General features: G+C 33.0%; 1 protein-coding gene across 2 annotated transcripts in view; it reads left to right on the top strand.

Annotated features, from left to right (window-relative positions):
• The window catches only part of ANKRD13C (ankyrin repeat domain 13C), a 100196-nt gene that overhangs the window by 44668 nt on the left and 37686 nt on the right, over positions 1-17842 (top strand). For both annotated transcript variants that reach the window (XM_058538281.1, XM_058538280.1), the window contains 4 exons: positions 1102-1206; positions 8105-8190; positions 9658-9703; positions 13960-14026. In XM_058538281.1, coding sequence (XP_058394264.1) covers positions 1102-1206; positions 8105-8190; positions 9658-9703; positions 13960-14026 — 304 coding nt within the window. The remainder of the gene's footprint in view (positions 1-1101; positions 1207-8104; positions 8191-9657; positions 9704-13959; positions 14027-17842) is intronic.

Genomic DNA, 17842 nt, shown 5'->3' with positions numbered 1-17842 from the left:
GCAGACTTTCTTAAACTCTATGAAATTTTTGTACTTATTTTACTTTATTCTAAAAGTTTCCTGCTAGTATAGGTAGGTATTCCTTCTATTACTAGGAATAGTGCTAAAGGAGGGCCATCCTTCCTCCACCTCAGCTCACCTGTGTTACACTGCCATAACACCCTTTTTTCCTTCAGAGCACTTACCATTGTCTGATTTTTTTTTTTTTACTTATTAATTTACTTATTATCTTGTAACAAAGGATGCAAGCTCTCTGATAGCAAGACCTTATCTTTCTTCTTACTGCTTATATCCAGGACCTAGTACTTAGAAATGGCATAAAATAGGCACTTGGTGAATATTTGCTGAATGACTGATTGAATGAATGAATTATTCATTTAGGAAATTTAGGTTGGATAACCATCCTAAATTTCCCATGAGCCTCAGTTTTGAATTTTTTTGGCCTGTTAATATACTTTTTATTTTGAATTTTTAAAAAAAATTTCCTTAACTTATAGAAGGGTCTATACCTTAGAATTCTTTTGATTACTAGAAAGACTGTCCAGATTTGTCTTTGTAATCATAAACAGGCTTTTGCCCCTTTTGGGTGTTTTGCTGAACTAAAAGAATTGTAAAATTTGAAAAATAAGGGCTTATAGAATCATTACTGATTGCTTTTGAAAACACATTTTTTTTTTTTTCCTGAAATAAATAATGTGCTTTCCATTTGACATTACTGAAGTACAGATCTTCTTTTGGGTCTTCTTAGATAGTAGATATTTTGATGTAAATTACTCTTGAGGTTCTTGGGTTATCTTTTAGAGTATGGAAACCTTCTCAAAATACTCTTAGGAACAATTATTAGGGAACGTAGTACTTTCTTTGTGGAGAGACCCAATTTATTTTTGGGGAATAGAATGGATACTTCTTGAATCTGAGGATCTGAAATAACCTGGATTAGATACATAGGAATTTTAAAAATTATTTAATTCTTCACATTGCAGTATTTATTTCATAGAGCTATTTACATTAGTTTGGTTTTTTGAATTTTTACATGATTTTTATATTTAGAAATTCTAAAAATTGCATGATGTTTGATATTATTACCACTTTATATTTCAGAATGTGCCCATTTACTTTTGGCTCACAATGCTCCAGTAAAGGTGAAAAATGCTCAGGGATGGAGCCCGCTGGCGGAAGCCATCAGCTATGGAGATAGACAGATGAGTAAGCAATATAAATTACTGTTGTTGATATATATTCTAAAAATATGAAGTGATGCATTTGAAATATTTTTCATTTGGTGTAACTTTACATACTGTGAAAAGTTTGTGGTTATTTATAAATTTATATATGAATTATTCGTGACTTAGGAACTTGAACATTGGGTAGTACACAAAAAGAATTGAGGTTTGAAGTATGTTGTTGATTGTTTTTTCTCCTCTTACAGCATTCTACCCTACTGATATTCCTCAATTGTTTTTTTGTTCATTCAGAATGAAGGAGTTTCTAAAAATGTTGAGACCTGACTGTCCTTTCTGACAACTGCTTAATTATTTGGAACATTAATTGGAACTGAAAATAATCAATGTGTTATAACAGTTATGTATCTGATTTAATTGCTGAATATAGGCTTTGCTGAGAATGAGGAACAAGTCTGTCTCTATTTTGTTTTAGTCTTTAAATGAGAATTTCCAAAAAATGTTACCTACTTTTTCATAATGTCATTGTTCAGTTATTCCAGTTTCCCTCCTTCTACTCCAAATTTTTCTTTTTCAACTTCATATACAGTTCTTATTTTTGTCAAGCACATCTCAATAGTTGAAAAATTTATACAACTTAAATCTGGATGAATGAGAATATTATCTTTCCGATAATATTATCTTTTTACAATTTGAAGCTGAAAATGATCAATTAAATCTAGCTTTGTAGAAGGAACAATAAAAAATTTCGGCAGTTTTATTAAAGAAATGCATAATATTGAACACTCCCAGGATGTTACATGGAGTTAGTATTATTTTGATGCTAAGTTTTGGGCTCTTATGGGCTCTTTCTTATGTTTTAGCTTTACATGTAATCCACATATTACATCTTGCTGAGCTTTCTGAACACCTTGGGCAACCTTTAGTGGTAAAGTTACATTTGAGCTTAAGATTTAATGTGAGATTAAATTGTGATATTTAAACAACTATATGAGTATTTATGTTTTTTGTTAGTCACTGAGAGTTGTTCTTTCTGGACAAACATCAAGAGACCCTTATGAGAACAAGAAACCATACTAATTCTAGAATTATTTCAGGGAGAAGATAAAAGTATACAGATCTAAGGAACTGAGAAAGAGTTAAAAGTTGCAGCACCTGGTCTGAAAGAACTTTCTCTTATGTTTAGTGGAGTGGAGAGGAGATCAGATGGGCTCTTGGGTTTCTGACCCACACTAAGACTTATGTGACTGTCAAGGATTCTTTTATTCAGAATTAGTGAATATTTACTGAGTCCTTACTATAAAGCATAGGTATGCAGTAAGATGTGGAGAATGAAGACGTGGGCTCTGCTCTTTAGGAATTCATAATCGATTGGGAAGGCCAAGAAACAGAGTTTTCTTGGAAAGTCCATTACTGGATATTTGGCAATAAATTTTAATGTAAAAGATTGAGGCCCGTAGCAGTTGAGGTCTACTTTTAAAGTGATTTTCTTCTATAGAGTAATATCTTAAATACACGTTCTGAATAGTGTCCCACTGCCAATCATTACATAATTATCCATAATTATTCGTGCTTATATTTTTATTACTTCCCATCACATGAAACAGAAATATGTAACTACTAGCTAGGATCATTCAACAACTCTTATGGTACATACTTAGAAATATTAATGTGAATGTATTTATAATGCTGTTAAACATGTCTATACTTTGAAATTATTTTAAGTACTATGATTTAAGTTTTTGATTGTTTAGCTTGTGTTACATTACAATTTTCTGGGCATAGAAAATTTCATTTTTTGAAAAATCAGAGATAATCTAATATTATAAATGATTAGCGAAAACTTTGTGACCTGTTTGTCTTTTTTGGTCTGATTTCTGCTAATGTTTGTGTGCTACAGAACAGTGAGATAATGCTAAACTACTTGTCAGAGACTATTTAGAATTATTTCACTTTAAAATTAATAAAATTTCAAGATTATGTTGCTTTTCTGCCTTACAGTGGTTACCTGGTGAACAGTGATCAGCCCAGGCCAGTACTGGGGGGAGATATGGATATAACATAAAAGCTTTTTCCCATCTTATCCCTCTCACCCGTGGTCCCCAGCTTTCCTCTGATCTGGACGCCTCTGTTTCTTATCCACACTGAGACCTAGCTGTCTTTTGTCTCTCCAGGAGTTGCTCATCGTTTTTATAGATTTACCTTATGGTATATTTACATTATGGTAGTTTTAGAAATTCTGTCAGCCTTTGTCTTATTTTTGTAACACATCAAAAGTTAGTTTGGTGGGAAAGAGATAGCAGTCCCTGTGGGTATGCAGTCTTATCAGGAACTGTCAGTCTTCTTCCTTTGGGTTTCAGCTTTATATTTCTTTCCGGGAGAAGCCTTTCCTCAACTCCTGGAGTAGATTGACTTTTCTTTCTCTTACATTTTCAAAGCAGTCCACTTGTTTCCTTTGCAGTACTCAGCACACTTCTAATTAATTGTTGAATGTCTGTTCCCTACTTTGTATCCTGATAATATAAGCTTTGTGAGAACGCAAGTCATGTATAGGTTATCTTATTCATCCTTTTATCTCTGGCTCCTAGAACAGTGCCTGGCACATATATTTGTTCCATGAATTTAAGAATAATTCATTCAATAAATATGAATAAAACTGTAGAGAGAATTTGAGACTAATCAAGAATTAAACTTTTTCTGAAAAGTATTATATTAGGATTTTTGTCTATCATAGCTTTTCTGAATTGAATACAATATTCAATTCAGAATTGAATTTTTCTTCTTTTCTGAATACCATATTTTTTCTTATAAGAAAGTATGACATTCATTATAGAAAATTATTAAGAAAAAAGAAGAAAATAATTTCACCCAGAGATAATCACTGTTAATATTTTGTTATATTTTATTTTTTTTAATTTTTTTTTTTTTAGTGAGGGAGATTGACCATGAGCTAACATGCATTGCCAATCTTCCTCTTTTTGCTGAGGAAGATTGGCCCTGAGCTAACATCTGTGCCCATCTTCCTCTATTTTGTATATGGGATGCTGCCACAGCATGGCTTGATGAACGGTGCGTAGGTCTGTACCCGGGATCCAAACCTGCGAACCCCAGGCTGGTGAAGCGGAGCACACAAACTTAACCACTATGCCACCGCACCGGCCCCTGTTATATTTTCTTTCAGTTTCTTTTTCTGGTCATATTGCTCTCCTATTTAAAACCCTTTAAAAATTCCTATTCTTAGAATGAAGACCGAAATCTTTAACTTGGTTTATAAGACCCAGTATGATAGTGTCACTTTTTCATCTCCATTCTTATCTTGTTCTTTCCACATGGCTTTCTGTGTCTCAGCTCTGCCTGCCTTTCAGTTTCTCATACTCACACACCCTACCCCTTCTGCTCCAGCTCTTTATAATTCTTCAGATCTCAGCTCAAGTACAAGGAAGCCTTCTCTGCCCATAACTATGTCAGAACTCTACCTGTCACTCCCTTTAGGCAGTAAGTTTCTTTAGGGCAGGGATTGTCTATTTGTCTTCTAAGTACCCACCGGATGCATCAGAAACATAGTGGGGATATACCATTAGCTTTGACATTGAGGAAGTTGTCCTAGCCGGGGGAGAGAGACTAATGAATATTCTGCAGCATTCTGAAGTGTTTACAAAGTACTTGGACGAAACAGATGAGGTAGAAAATACTTCTGGTTTTGGCAAGGTGTTTGGTTTTTTGAGTTGAGTCTCAAAAGATTTTAGGAGTTAATAAGGTGGGTAGAAATGTTCTAGCTTATGGGAGCAGAATGTGTATAAAGCATGGAAATGTGAAAAACAAGACATATTTTAGAGAACAATGTATATTTCAGTGTGGTTCCCTAAATGAGGCTACATGGCAAACATGGGCGAAGGGGTGAAGAGTAGTTTTGGGAGACGAAATTGTAATAGTAAAAGGGCCACACTGAGATCTGCTTTATATGCTATTCAAGGTTTGAATCTCAATCTCCAGTCCTTGCAAAACCCCAGAAGACCTCAAAGCAGGGATTGACATTATTAGATAAGGCCAAAGACTTAATTGAGTAGGTAGGCAAGAAATTTTTAGGAAAAAACATCTTTTGAACAAATGTGGTAAGCTTCACTTAAAGAAAAGATAATGTGTTTAGAGAAGTAAGGGATAGATTAGAAAGATAATTAAATGAAAGAATTGACAGTGATTGATTATCTTTTGGATATGGGTAGTGATAGAAGGATTCAGAGTAACTCCAAGGTCTCTGTCATGAATTGATGGTGATCTCATTAATTAATTGATGTACAGAATGTAGGAGGAAGAACAGTATAGGATTTAATTAATTTGGTGTTACATTTGTTGAGTTTATCTGTGATACATTCAGATACAACTGTCCGAGTAAGAAGTGGGAAATAATTATACTGGAGCGTGGGAAGGAAGTGGAGGATAGAAGATACAGGTTAGGTAATACTTGGAGCATTAGGGTGTGGTTCCAAAAGCTTTAGGCACAACACACTGAAAACTTTAAAAGTACTTTATATGGGAGAAGAAGGAAAGAGAAAGTTTAAATTAGTTGTGGTTAATTGGGGTTCTTCATTTGAGTCTTCGTATGAATTCTGTCTAATACTATCCACGTCCTCTAAAGCTAATTTTATCTTCATTGTCAATCAGTGTTAATAAGATTTTTACAATATGAGAGTACAAATACTGAGCCCCCAAAAACATGCTGGTAATTTTGCATAATTGCATTCTGAATGTTTGTTTCTACTACCATAAGAAAATTTGAGTTGATATTTTTAATGTGAAGTCTCATAGAGCAAGAATCTCTTTGCATATATTACTATGCTATATATATATGGTTTTCATCACTACCTTTTTATAATGTTTGGTCATTTTAACATAATTTTCTGTTATTTGCTGAATGCCTTCAGTCAGTTACAGTATATTTAGTTGATGAAAAAATATATGGCTTCTACTTTTTATTAAGATACCTTTTCTATCTAGGAAATGAATTCTTTCTATTTACATTCAACAGAGGTCTGTTACAATTTGAAGGCAAGGTAGAATGAATAAAGATTTATTAAAGTATTTGAGCTTAGAGTGGAGAAGAATTATTAAAAAAATTCTACATTTGGGTAATATAGCTTTGATATTAAAGTTAAATTATAACAAACATGAAGGTAAGCTAGATTCATATAAATTTGAATCTATAAAGAACCTTAATGATTACTTAGGTTATTGGTTCTCAGACTATTTGGATTTCACAGACCAGAAAAAAATTTTATTTGAGGATTGATGTAGAGTAGCTAACTTTTTCATTTTAGTATATAAGAACTTAAAAAAAAAGATTACTTTGTTTTGTGATCACCATTTCATTAAAAACAGACAATTTGAAACCAAAAATAGGAGAAACAATAGTCCTTAAATTGAAAATAAAGTATATAATTTATAAAGAAAAAACCTCACCCTAGTTCGCAATTTTTTTATTTTGCTGCATATCACTGGACTTGAACAATTGAATACTGAAATGTAGACTTGTATTTGGAAACTACTGACCTAGGTCGCAGAGCTAGTGTGTAATTGAGACTAAATCCCATGTTCCCTGACTTCTATATCCCTGCCTTTCTTTTCCAAAAGACTTTTAGTAATGTAAACATTGCTCTTTGATTTTTGGTTTTTTAAAATATATTGGGGTTATAGTTAGACCTGTGGTTAAAAGTAAGAATAGATCCTACTATTTTTCATATTCTTCCTTGGTCTTTTCCTACTTTGGCCTATGTGGACAAAACAAATCTGATCCACGCTTTCACTACTGTCTTCTTTCCTCTTTTTTTTTCACCTTCCGCTTCTGTATTCCACATAAGCCTTTAAGTAGTTTATAAGAATACATACTGTAAAATAGTAAAAATGATAGTACTTACTTGTATATGAAAAATATGTCAGGAACAGGAGGAAATCAGCATGTATTGATGTATATGTTTTTTTCCCTCAATGCATATTTTTCCATTTTCTTATCTTTTGCTAGGTTAATTTCATTCAAGTCTAATATTTTCCCTTATTTCAATAAATGTTAGAGATTGATTGACTTTTGCTAGTCAGTTTTAAACCTTCATTCGAATAAATAAAAATTACACATACCTAATTGTAGGCACAGTAGTAAGCAATTTATATTGAGCCTTTACAGTAGCTCCATATATATATGTCTGTATGTAGTAGATTTTACTTTATTCTTACTTGACAAATGAAAAAAAGAAACTGAAGTTTAGGGAAATTAAGTAACTTGTCCACATTAACACACAGCTAATAAGCAGTAAAGCTGGGGTTTGCATTTAGGCAACGTGTGTAAATCTCAATCTTTTAACTATTGAGAAAACACTGGGCTTCAGGTTTTATTAGATTCAGAAGTTCTTTTCATAGATAGAATAGGATTCATTGTTGCATTTTTTTAGGTGCTGGTGGTGGTATGTGAGAGTACAACCTCTAGGGAGAAAAGAACGGATACACCTGGTAACAATTGCAGACAGTTACATTTTTAGAAAAGAGGTATCCAATGGGATTTTTGAGATCCAGAGCTTTGGATCAGTGTTACAGCGGGAGGTTGCATCCTCTGAGTGAGATTCATAAATCTTGGCTCAGTCAGGTCAGTCCTTATGATAATTAAAAACTAGCAAAACTCTTGTGAATATATTATAAGCTGGTGTTGAGGTATCTCTTCACAGTTCTCCTTGGGGATCATAACAGTTTTACTAAACTTGTTTGCTAACTTAATACATAGTATCTATATTTATATGTATCTCTGTATTAATAAGCCAGTGGTGTTTTCTAAGCTTGGTGGAATTTTTTTTTCATACATTTTTTTATTGAGGTGAAATTGACACTCTACCATGGTAAAATTTATTTTAAATTAAAAAAAAATTTTATTCAAACTTTAGTTACAGCTCTTTTAAGGAAGCTTAAGCAGCAGTCCAGGGAAAGTGTTGAAGAAAAACGACCTCGATTATTAAAAGCCCTGAAAGAGGTAAGCCCTGTTTCTTTGCTGGTTTTGTACCTAAAGAGTAATTGTAAGTGTACTTTTAAGAATTTTTTTAATACAGTCTAATTTTTTTTATAATATATATTTTTTGTATGTGTGTGAGGAAGATTAGCCCTGAGCTAACATCCGATGCCAGTCCTCTTTTTGCTGAGGAAGATTGGCCCTAGGCTAACATCAGTGCCCATCTTCCTCCACTTTATCTGGGATGCGGCCATAGCATGGCTTGACAAGCGGTGCATCAGTGTGCCTGGGATCCGATCCTGTGAACCCCTGGGCCGCCGAGGTGGAGCACGCGCACTTAACCGCTATGCCACCGGGCCGGCCCCTAATACAGTCTGATTTCTTACTGATTATTAAGAGTCAAGAAATGGTGAAAATTCTGCTTGAATTAAGCAATAGTGGCATAACAAAATTCACTGATTATAGTATATACATGTAATCTTATGAGAAGTGCCGTTTGGTTTGAACTGGGAAGGTAAATAAAGAATTATTGCTTTCAATAAATAAAATCTCTAAGAAAAAAGGAGGTAAATCATAATTAATGGCAATAATTTTTCTTTGTTCTTTGGATCGGATGGAAGATTCGCTAAGGGCTACAACTGCTGCCGCCAGCAGGAGCAGTTTGCATTTTCTTTATATAACAAAACTCTTTTTGTTTGTCCTCCTTCATAATGGTGAGAGCTGGGTGTGCTGGCACAGAAAGGGAGAGAGGTTTGTTTTTTGTTATTTCTTCCTCTGTATTTTTGATGCCTGAAAGAACTTTGGGAGAAAAACAGACCTATCATGATGACTGTCTTCTCTTAGGTATGCTTTTATTTTTTATTTTTTGAGATCTCAAGAGAGAATTTTTTTTTGAGAATATTTGATCATAATAGTTCCTTTAGCAGTTACAGTCTTTGGTGTTTAGCTTCTAATTTGTGAAATAAAAATGTTGTCTATAGATCTCATATGATATATTATTTTGGATTTAGTAAACTTATCACTTTATAGAAAAAAAGTTTTTATTGCAATGAGTGAATTTTTTAGACTGTTATGAGATTACACAAATAATCATTTTGGAAGTCATTTTTTATAACACTTCTAAAGTTGTTAACTATTTTTACAATAATACTTATTGTTATTTTGGTTATGCTGAGAAATGGAATATTTATTGATGCAAATTAAATGCCTATCAGTTTCATATATGTTCCTCTGTGATTGAAATGTTCTTAATGGTGTGGTGTGTATCTTCCCTTGTAGATAAGTGTAGTAATATGTGCTATTGTAATGTTTTATTTTAAGTAATAACCATATTTTTTTGTTCTTTCTCCAGCTCCAAACATTGAAATTATTTCCTATTCCTGTCTATGGACCTTTAATGATAACAGATTTTTTTAAAAAGCAAAATGTTAAGTAGATATAAGAGCTGTTAACTAAGGTGCATTCAGTAATTATTCATATTTCGTTTCTCAGCTAGGTGACTTTTATCTGGAACTTCACTGGGATTTTCAAAGCTGGGGTAAGAGTGTGCTATGTTTTACTATAAAATATGTATGCATGGAGAAATACAAGTGCAAAAATAACTATTATCTTGAAGTGTTAACGTAACAAATTTGATACTTGCCCTAAGGAAAATTAAATAGTTTTCGGCATATTGTACATAAGGATTATAAAGCTCTGTAGTAATACTTAATTTAGCCCTGAGCTAACATTCATTGCCAATCCTTCTCATTTTGCTGAGGAAAATTGGCCCTGGGCTAACATCCGTGCCCATCCTCCTCTACTTTATATGTGGGATGCCTGTCACAGCATGGCTTGATCAGCAGTGCATAGGTCCGTGCCTGGGATCCAAACCTGTGAACCCTGGGCCACCGAAGTGGAGCACGCGTACTTAACCACTACACTGCTGGGCTGGCCACCAATTTTTTTGTTTTTTTCTTTAATTTTTTTAAAATATAATCTATATATAGGTTTGGGTATAATGAGCTTACCTGTGTTTTTCAAAGCATCTGAATTATTTCTTATGATATAAAGAAATTTGAATGCTCAGTGGTATTTATCTCCAAAATAATCATAAAAATAAATCAGATATTTACAACTATAGAAACCATTGTTTATGTTTCATGTGTATGCTTTCAGATGCTTTTCAGTGCTGACAAAAGTGTGTGTATATGTACACACAAATATATCTATATATCTATATATAGATATATATATCTCCTTGGCATTAGTTTTTTTTAATGGGATCATACTATTATGTCATTATGCAGTTTATCATTTTTATTTAATATATCTTAGTATCTTACATGAGGAAGTACTTTATTTTAACAGTTGCATAATACTGTACAGCATGTATGATTAAGATTTTCGTAGTTTGTTTAATCTCTAAATGTAAAGTTTTAATCCCTAAATGTAATCAGTTCTTTCCAACATTGTTACAACTGTAGCTCATAAAGCTAGTTTTGGCTCCATCAAAATCACACATGATTTTGTTACTCTGATAGGCCTGCCTTGCCTTTATGCTTTATATGTCATTCAGAAGTCCCGGTGTCCTAGAACACTGAGAGAAAAAGAGATCTGTAGTAGCTTTGTGTAATAAAAGACCTCCAAGTCAGATTGGTCTGAAGCCTGAATACTATTTTTTCACTCCATTTTTTTCCATCTGTAAAGACCCTAAGTCCTATTTGGTGATCTTAAACTGAGGTAGTCCCTTGAGTACATTGGTTCTTTAACTGATTTTCTTAGTAATTGTTAGTGGTTTGAATCCTAAAATAGTCAGTTTATCTTGGTGAACAAAATGTTTTAAAATATTTTAAAAGTGACATTTAAATTATATGAAGAAATGGAAATGGACATAATCACTCCTGAAATTGTGCATATGTGTATAAACACATTATAAATGTTGTAGAATTAAATTCATCATGCAACCACTGAGGTACTTGTTGAAAGTATTGCTTCTTTGAAAACTTGACTTTGATACAAAAAAGTAAGCCATCTGTTTTATTGTTGATAAAAGATTTTACTGATGTCATGTCAAAACTATTAGCATCTGATGGTTAGATGTCATATGTAATTCCAAGAACTAAAACATTGGCTAGATTTAGCTTAGACCCTTGATTAAAAACACTGAATGATCTCTATTATTAGATGTGATTATAAAGCTTTTTTCCTAGAGTTTAGGCATGTTTCTTCCCCTTGTCAAAACCTCTAATAAAAAAAAAAAAGGCAACCCAGATATAAGGGGAAGCTAAGAAATACTGAGATCCAGGGTTAAGTTTAATTTAGGAGTAGTGGAACATGCACACTCTATTCTTTCTCATGATGTTAAATTCAGTGTTTGCTGAAAATAGCCTCAGACTTGGTTAATGGCAAGTCTGAAGGCAACTAACCTATTCCAGTGTGGGTTTTTAGGTATAGAAAAGCTTTGAACTGGAATCAGAAATCCTGGCTCATAACTGTTTGACATGGCAAATCACATGTCTTTTCGGAGCTTCAATATCTTCGTTTGTAAAGTGAGGACAATAATAACTGCCCCATCTATTGCAAACTTTGGTTTTGGTGTGGATGAAATGAAATCATGTTTTTGAAGGAAGTCCTTTGTATACTGTAAAGTATTACATAATTTATAGTATCATAATCACTATTTAAAATTTAGCATTGTGCCTGTAGCACGTTTCAACAGAAAAACTAAAAGTTTTTTTTATTTCTTTATCTCATAATCTACAGAATATCCATCCTGTATTTGGGGCTGTTATTTGCTTATTATAGATGGAAAACATTGGGCTTAGAAACTCTTCTTAAAACCAGGGAGTAAGTGATAGCAAAACCAAAATTAAAATTACAAACTTCATTTTTCAGTTCAGTGAATGATGCTGTCTTTGGAGTACCGTGTTAGACTCTCAGATTATGCTGAGATAACTTAAGATATAGAGAGGTTAATTGTTCAATTTAGATGGGGGAGGAAAAAGTTATCACAGAATAGGGAAAATGCAAATTGCTCTATTTTTGGAATGCATTAGAATCGAGCAGAAATCTTTTTTTGCTCAATGATATTTCTTCTTTCCTTTTTTTCTTAGCTTTTGCTTCTCAGTCTCCAAGCTTATTTTTATTTCATATCCTGTTGATTATTTTACATAAACATGTTTGACATCTTTAAATGTTCTTCAAAAACATTGTTTTCAATTAACTGCACACATATTCTACAATTCTCCTTGTTTTATTTGTAAGTGGCTTTTTTTGCTGCATTAGATTATTTTCTTGGGATTTATTTATGAAATAATTTTTGAAAGTATATATTTAAGAAAAATTACTTCTAAGCGTCTTATTTTCTCTCTGCATTCCTTTCTTCCTTCTTTTCTGATTTTTGAGAAATGGGTGTTGGTATATGATTCTAAATTTTGTTTTTTGTAGGTTACCATAGTACTTCAAAAGATGTAATAAATTAGGTTAAATTAAATTAGAGTACTCTTTTCTTCTAATCATCTTTTTCATGCTATACCAAATATTTAAGGACAGGAAGACTGGGTCTCAATTAATGAGCATGAAAGAAGAGCTTTGATCATTTACATAGATTTGTGCTATTATATTGTTCTTTTCAACTTCTGTTGTTTCACATAAGGAAAAATTTTATCAGAAAATGACTTTTTATACTTTTTGACTAGAGTAACTCTTAGTTGGTATTCCGGGGGCAGTAAACTTTTCTTATTTTTGTGTAATAAAATGCCTAGAAAACTGTCTTCAATGCTGGAAGTCATTTTAGATTAAATGACCTTGAAGGAGTTAAAAAAGGCATTGATATATTAGGTGTACCTTTAATGTTACGTAGAAAATATTGATGCTTTTGAAAAAGTTAACTAAAAAACTAGGCTTTAATTTTCTCAAAAGTCTTTTGTTTCTTTCTAACCCAGTTTATCACCTATTTTTAAAACATTGAATATTGTAAAATATATGTATAATATATCTTACACACACACACACACACACACACATACATACATACATACACAGGTATATGTTATATGGTCTTAATTTCAAGAATTTTGAGTTTCATATTTTTTTTTCTATGTAGTAGTTTATTATAGCCTATTATATAGATTTATTCATCCATAAGATAATTGTATTTCCCCAAAATATAGCAGATGATAAATAATAAAAAAACTATCAGAATATTGCTTATGATATGAATATGAGCAACACTGGAATGTAGAAAACTATAGGTAAATAGTATGATTCCATTTTATAGATTTTGAAACTGAGGTTCAGTGAGCTTAAGTAACCAAAGTCACATATTTGGGATTTAAACTCCAATTCGACTATTTAGCTCTAAAATGCCCCTTTCTATTATACATATTACTTTCCCGCTACTTAATCAAATTATGTTTAAAGGATCATATAGGATCCAGGTCCATCTAGTTACCCATTCAGGAGGGTTTAATTACCATAGGGCATTGTTTTCTCGTCTGTAATAATATCCTGCAACATGTACCCAAGGGTGGCATTATATTGACTCTGCTACTCTTGTATGTGATTGCGGGTGGGTGGGTGGGTGGGGGGCAGGAGTGGTGAACCATACAGCGATTACAGTTAAATAGTGGATATTTGAAGTTGCTCACATTTGCTTTATATATGATTTTTAAGTGGAAAAAGTATTTTAAAGGAAATTATTACAATTTTGGTGAATTAGTAAAACATTTACATTGTTCTTCTAATTAAAAAATTTGTAATGTCTCAGAACTTTAGGTGGTCATTTTTTACCTTTTCTTTTTAAAAATACAGTGCCTTTACTTTCCCGAATTCTGCCTTCTGATGCGTGTAAAATATACAAACAAGGTATCAATATCAGGTAAGATGATTTGATTTTTTTCTGAGTAACAGAAAATTGAGATTTAGAGGAAGCTTTTCTTTCTGTAGTAATAGCTTACATTTGGATGTAGTATTTTATAACTTAAACATGCTTTAATATATTCACAATATTTTATCTCGTTTAGGACTTAATACAGATAAGGAACCAAAGGCAAACAATCTTGACAAAAACAAAGATATTATTCAACTACAGACCATCTAGAAGGCAGACAGTGAAAATCATGATATAATACTAAGAAGATTTAGGATGCTCATCTCCCTGATCCTGGCTTTTTAAGGAATAAGGGACACATAAGGAAGACCCAACTCTTGTCTTTTTTTCTCTATCCGCCTTATACCCTTCCTCCCCTATTTATCCATCCATGCCTCTGTCCTTTTGTCTGTTCAATCATCTATCCATTCCAGTAAACTCTTTAAGGCTAATTTTAATTTTCTTCTGTTCTCTTTTAAAACTAAGATTGATGTTTGTATCTGATGGGAAATTTATTTTACTCATTTCAGAATTTTACTTTTATCATTCTTTAGATCTTTAGCTTTATATTAATATAGGTATATTTATAAATTAAATATATGTAAGCTATATATAATGCTAGTGAATATGCCAACTTATATATATATACACACACATACATATTGTTTATAAATTATATATCTATAAAATTTTGTATATCTATGTCTTTATACATCTCCAGAATATTAATTTGGATATGTAAAGGTCTAGAACTGGAAATAATATTGAGAGATTATCTTATATAAACTCTTCATTTTATAGATGAGGAAATTCAGAGAAGTGAAGTGCTTTTTACAAGATCATATTGCAAATTAATGGCTGAGCCAGGACCTCTGATTTCCTGTCAGCTCTCACCATGTCACAAGGCAGAAATTTTAAAAAATCAACTCTTTACGAGATTTGTTATGCAATATGTTGAATGACAGTGAAGAGATAACTTTTAATTGGAAGTAAGTTCTAGGGTAATTATTCTCAAGCAATAGAATTTAATTAAGATGGAAGTTTCTGGGTTTTGTTTTTATAAAATAACCTCAGGGTTGGGGGGTGGGCACAAGGGGTGAAGGGGTGCCTTTAAATGGTGACTGACAAATAATAGTGTACAACTGAAATTTCACAATGTTGCAAACTATTATCACATCAATAAAAAAAAGTAATCTCCTCAGATGTTTCTAATTATCAAAGTGCTCATGCACATTAAATTCATGATCATTATAGAAACCTTGGAAAATACAGAAAAATGTAGAAGAAAAACTGGGAAAGGATTTAATAATGATGTAGATTTAACTCAGCAGCCTATTGTTAGCAACATAGTATGGTTTCATCAAAAAATTATTCATCAATTTAAAAATGTTTCATGTGGGTGTTTGCCAAAGGTAGTAGATAATTTAGGAGAATAGTATTATCTTCCATGTGCTACTTTAAAAAAAGATTAGTTTTAGTTCTGTTTGATTCTTAGATTTAGGAAAAAAGGAACTTCTTCCTTTTAAAAAATTGTTTCACATTAATATATGACTTTTAAAAGTAGATGATGCATATTTCATAATAAATATAGATAATAAAACCACAAAATGGTTAAAATAGAGACATGAGAATAAAAGGTTGAAGGAGAATAATTGTGTCAGAGAATGTAGGTTAAGAGGAAGCTACTGTAATTTAGCAAGACACTCAAACCTGGGGTTTACCAGCAGCTAAGGATGAAGGAGAAATGTGATAGGTTCTAAAGCTCTCTTACCAAAGATAGTTTACCAGTTTAATGAAGAGGCTAGCTTTTAGGATGTAAGGCAAAAGTTTTTTTGCATAGATGACAAGAATCTATTTAAAGAAAAAAAATCTAACATTAAATAAAAACTTTCAAATTTGAACATCATGAAATGATTAGTTTTTTTAAAAACATCACTTCAAATGAAGCTGAATTTTAAATTATGTTCAAAGAAATCTTTAAAGTTTGCTTTTATCTCCTGACAGCTATGTGATCATTTAAAATGTCTTCCCTGGTGTCAAGAAGAAATTAATACTTTAGTAGAAATAGGAAAATATGAACAACTTTATTGTTGAGAATACTAACATAAATATTTTCATTATTAATAATTATGAGATAATTTATAACTACTGACTGAAATTATCATTGCAAACTTTGCCTTGTTGCAGGCTTTTCCTGTCCCAAGGGAAGGCTCTATTTCCTTGTTCAGTGTTACTTGGCATTTTTCAAGTTTTTGTCTCAAAAACAACATTTTCTATTCAAATTTTTGCATATTTTGTATAAAGAATTTTTTGTTCTTCATGGTTAATTACATGGCCAAAATAAAAAATATTTAGGCTCACAGGCTTAAAGTCAAGGACTAGTTAATACGTTAAAATACCATCATGATAAATTATATCATTATGAGGCATGTGTGATACATCTTACTAGGCCATCTAATATGTCAGGGATATTGCAGAAGATGTATTAGATAGTTTTCTTTCAGTTGCACATTATACAAACACAAATGAAATAAAAATTGGCTTTATGACAGTTTTTAGGTGTGGCTAGATCTAAGAACTCAAATGTCACTGCGTCAGTCTGTCTTTGTGTCTCTGTCTCTGTCTCTCTGTGCATCTCTTCCCTCACTATTCCCACCCACATCCCTTGCAGCCCACTACCACCCACCCAGAATGGGCAAGAAGGGAAGGAGGCAGAAGACTGTTCTGGTCCATTTCTTCTTTTATGTGGGGTGTAGAGTGCTCTGGTAGCTGAAGCTTGGAGTCCAAATAGGCCACTTATATCAAATGATCTGTTCCTTTTTGACACTATCAGTAGCCCGCATTTTATAGAGGTAAGGCATGAGCCCCTTTTACTAGCATTATTTTCTCTTATGCCACATGTACAAGCAATAACAGGACGTGTTTAGTAGTACAGGCACTAGTAGTACAATAGTAGGCACTGGAAGTGGACCAGGAGCTAGAATTCAGCTATAAAGTAGCAGGCAGGGTTCACCCCTACAGGAGTTGGTGACTTGCGTTTTTTAGTGCTTCTTGATTTCATTCTGAGGGATGTGTATATTTTACATGGCTCAGAAAAGAGCCCCTTATATGTACGGTAACCATATTTCCCTGTTTTCTCTGGTTCATTCCTGTTGTCCTGGTAAAATTATTAATAACATCACTTTCCCCTTTTTTTTTTGTGAGGAAGATCAGCCCTGAGCTAACATCCGTGCTAATCCCTCCTGTTTTTTTTGCTGAGGAAGACCAGCTCTGAGCTAACATCTATTGCCAATCCTCCTCCTTTTTTTTTTTCCCCGAAAGCCCCAGTAGATAGTTGTATGTCATAGTTGCACATCCTTCTAGTTGCTGTATGTGGGACGCAGCCTCAGCATGGCCGGAGAAGCAGTGCGTCAGTGCGCGCCCGGGATCCTAACCCCGGGCCGCCAGTAGCGGAGCGTGCGCACTTAACCGCTAAGCCACGGGGCGGCCCTCACCTTCACTTTTAAAGGTTACTAGTCTTGGTGATAAGTTATATGTAACCCTAGTTATTCTTTTGATACAGCATGTGAGATATGTTGCATTTCTCAGCTTTTTCTTTGTAAGGAAACCAAGAATGCACACTCACTTTGCCTTGTCTGGGATGAGAACTGAAAAACCTACCACGTAATGAATTTTTATAGTTGTGTTAGAAACTCGGTAGACAGCGTGGATCTCTCACAGAGGAGGAGTTTCCTTTGGTGTGATCAACATTTCTTAACAGCTGTGTCAACCCATTTCTTAGATTAAGGACTGTGTTTTGAGCAGTCAGTCAGAGAGATCCTGATG

The sequence above is a fragment of the Diceros bicornis genome, chromosome 4, assembly GCF_020826845.1.
Source record: "Diceros bicornis minor isolate mBicDic1 chromosome 4, mDicBic1.mat.cur, whole genome shotgun sequence".
NCBI classification, from domain to species: Eukaryota; Metazoa; Chordata; class Mammalia; order Perissodactyla; family Rhinocerotidae; genus Diceros; species Diceros bicornis.
The sequence above is the reverse complement of the archived record's forward strand: the minus strand, read 5'-3'. Positions and strand labels throughout refer to the sequence as shown.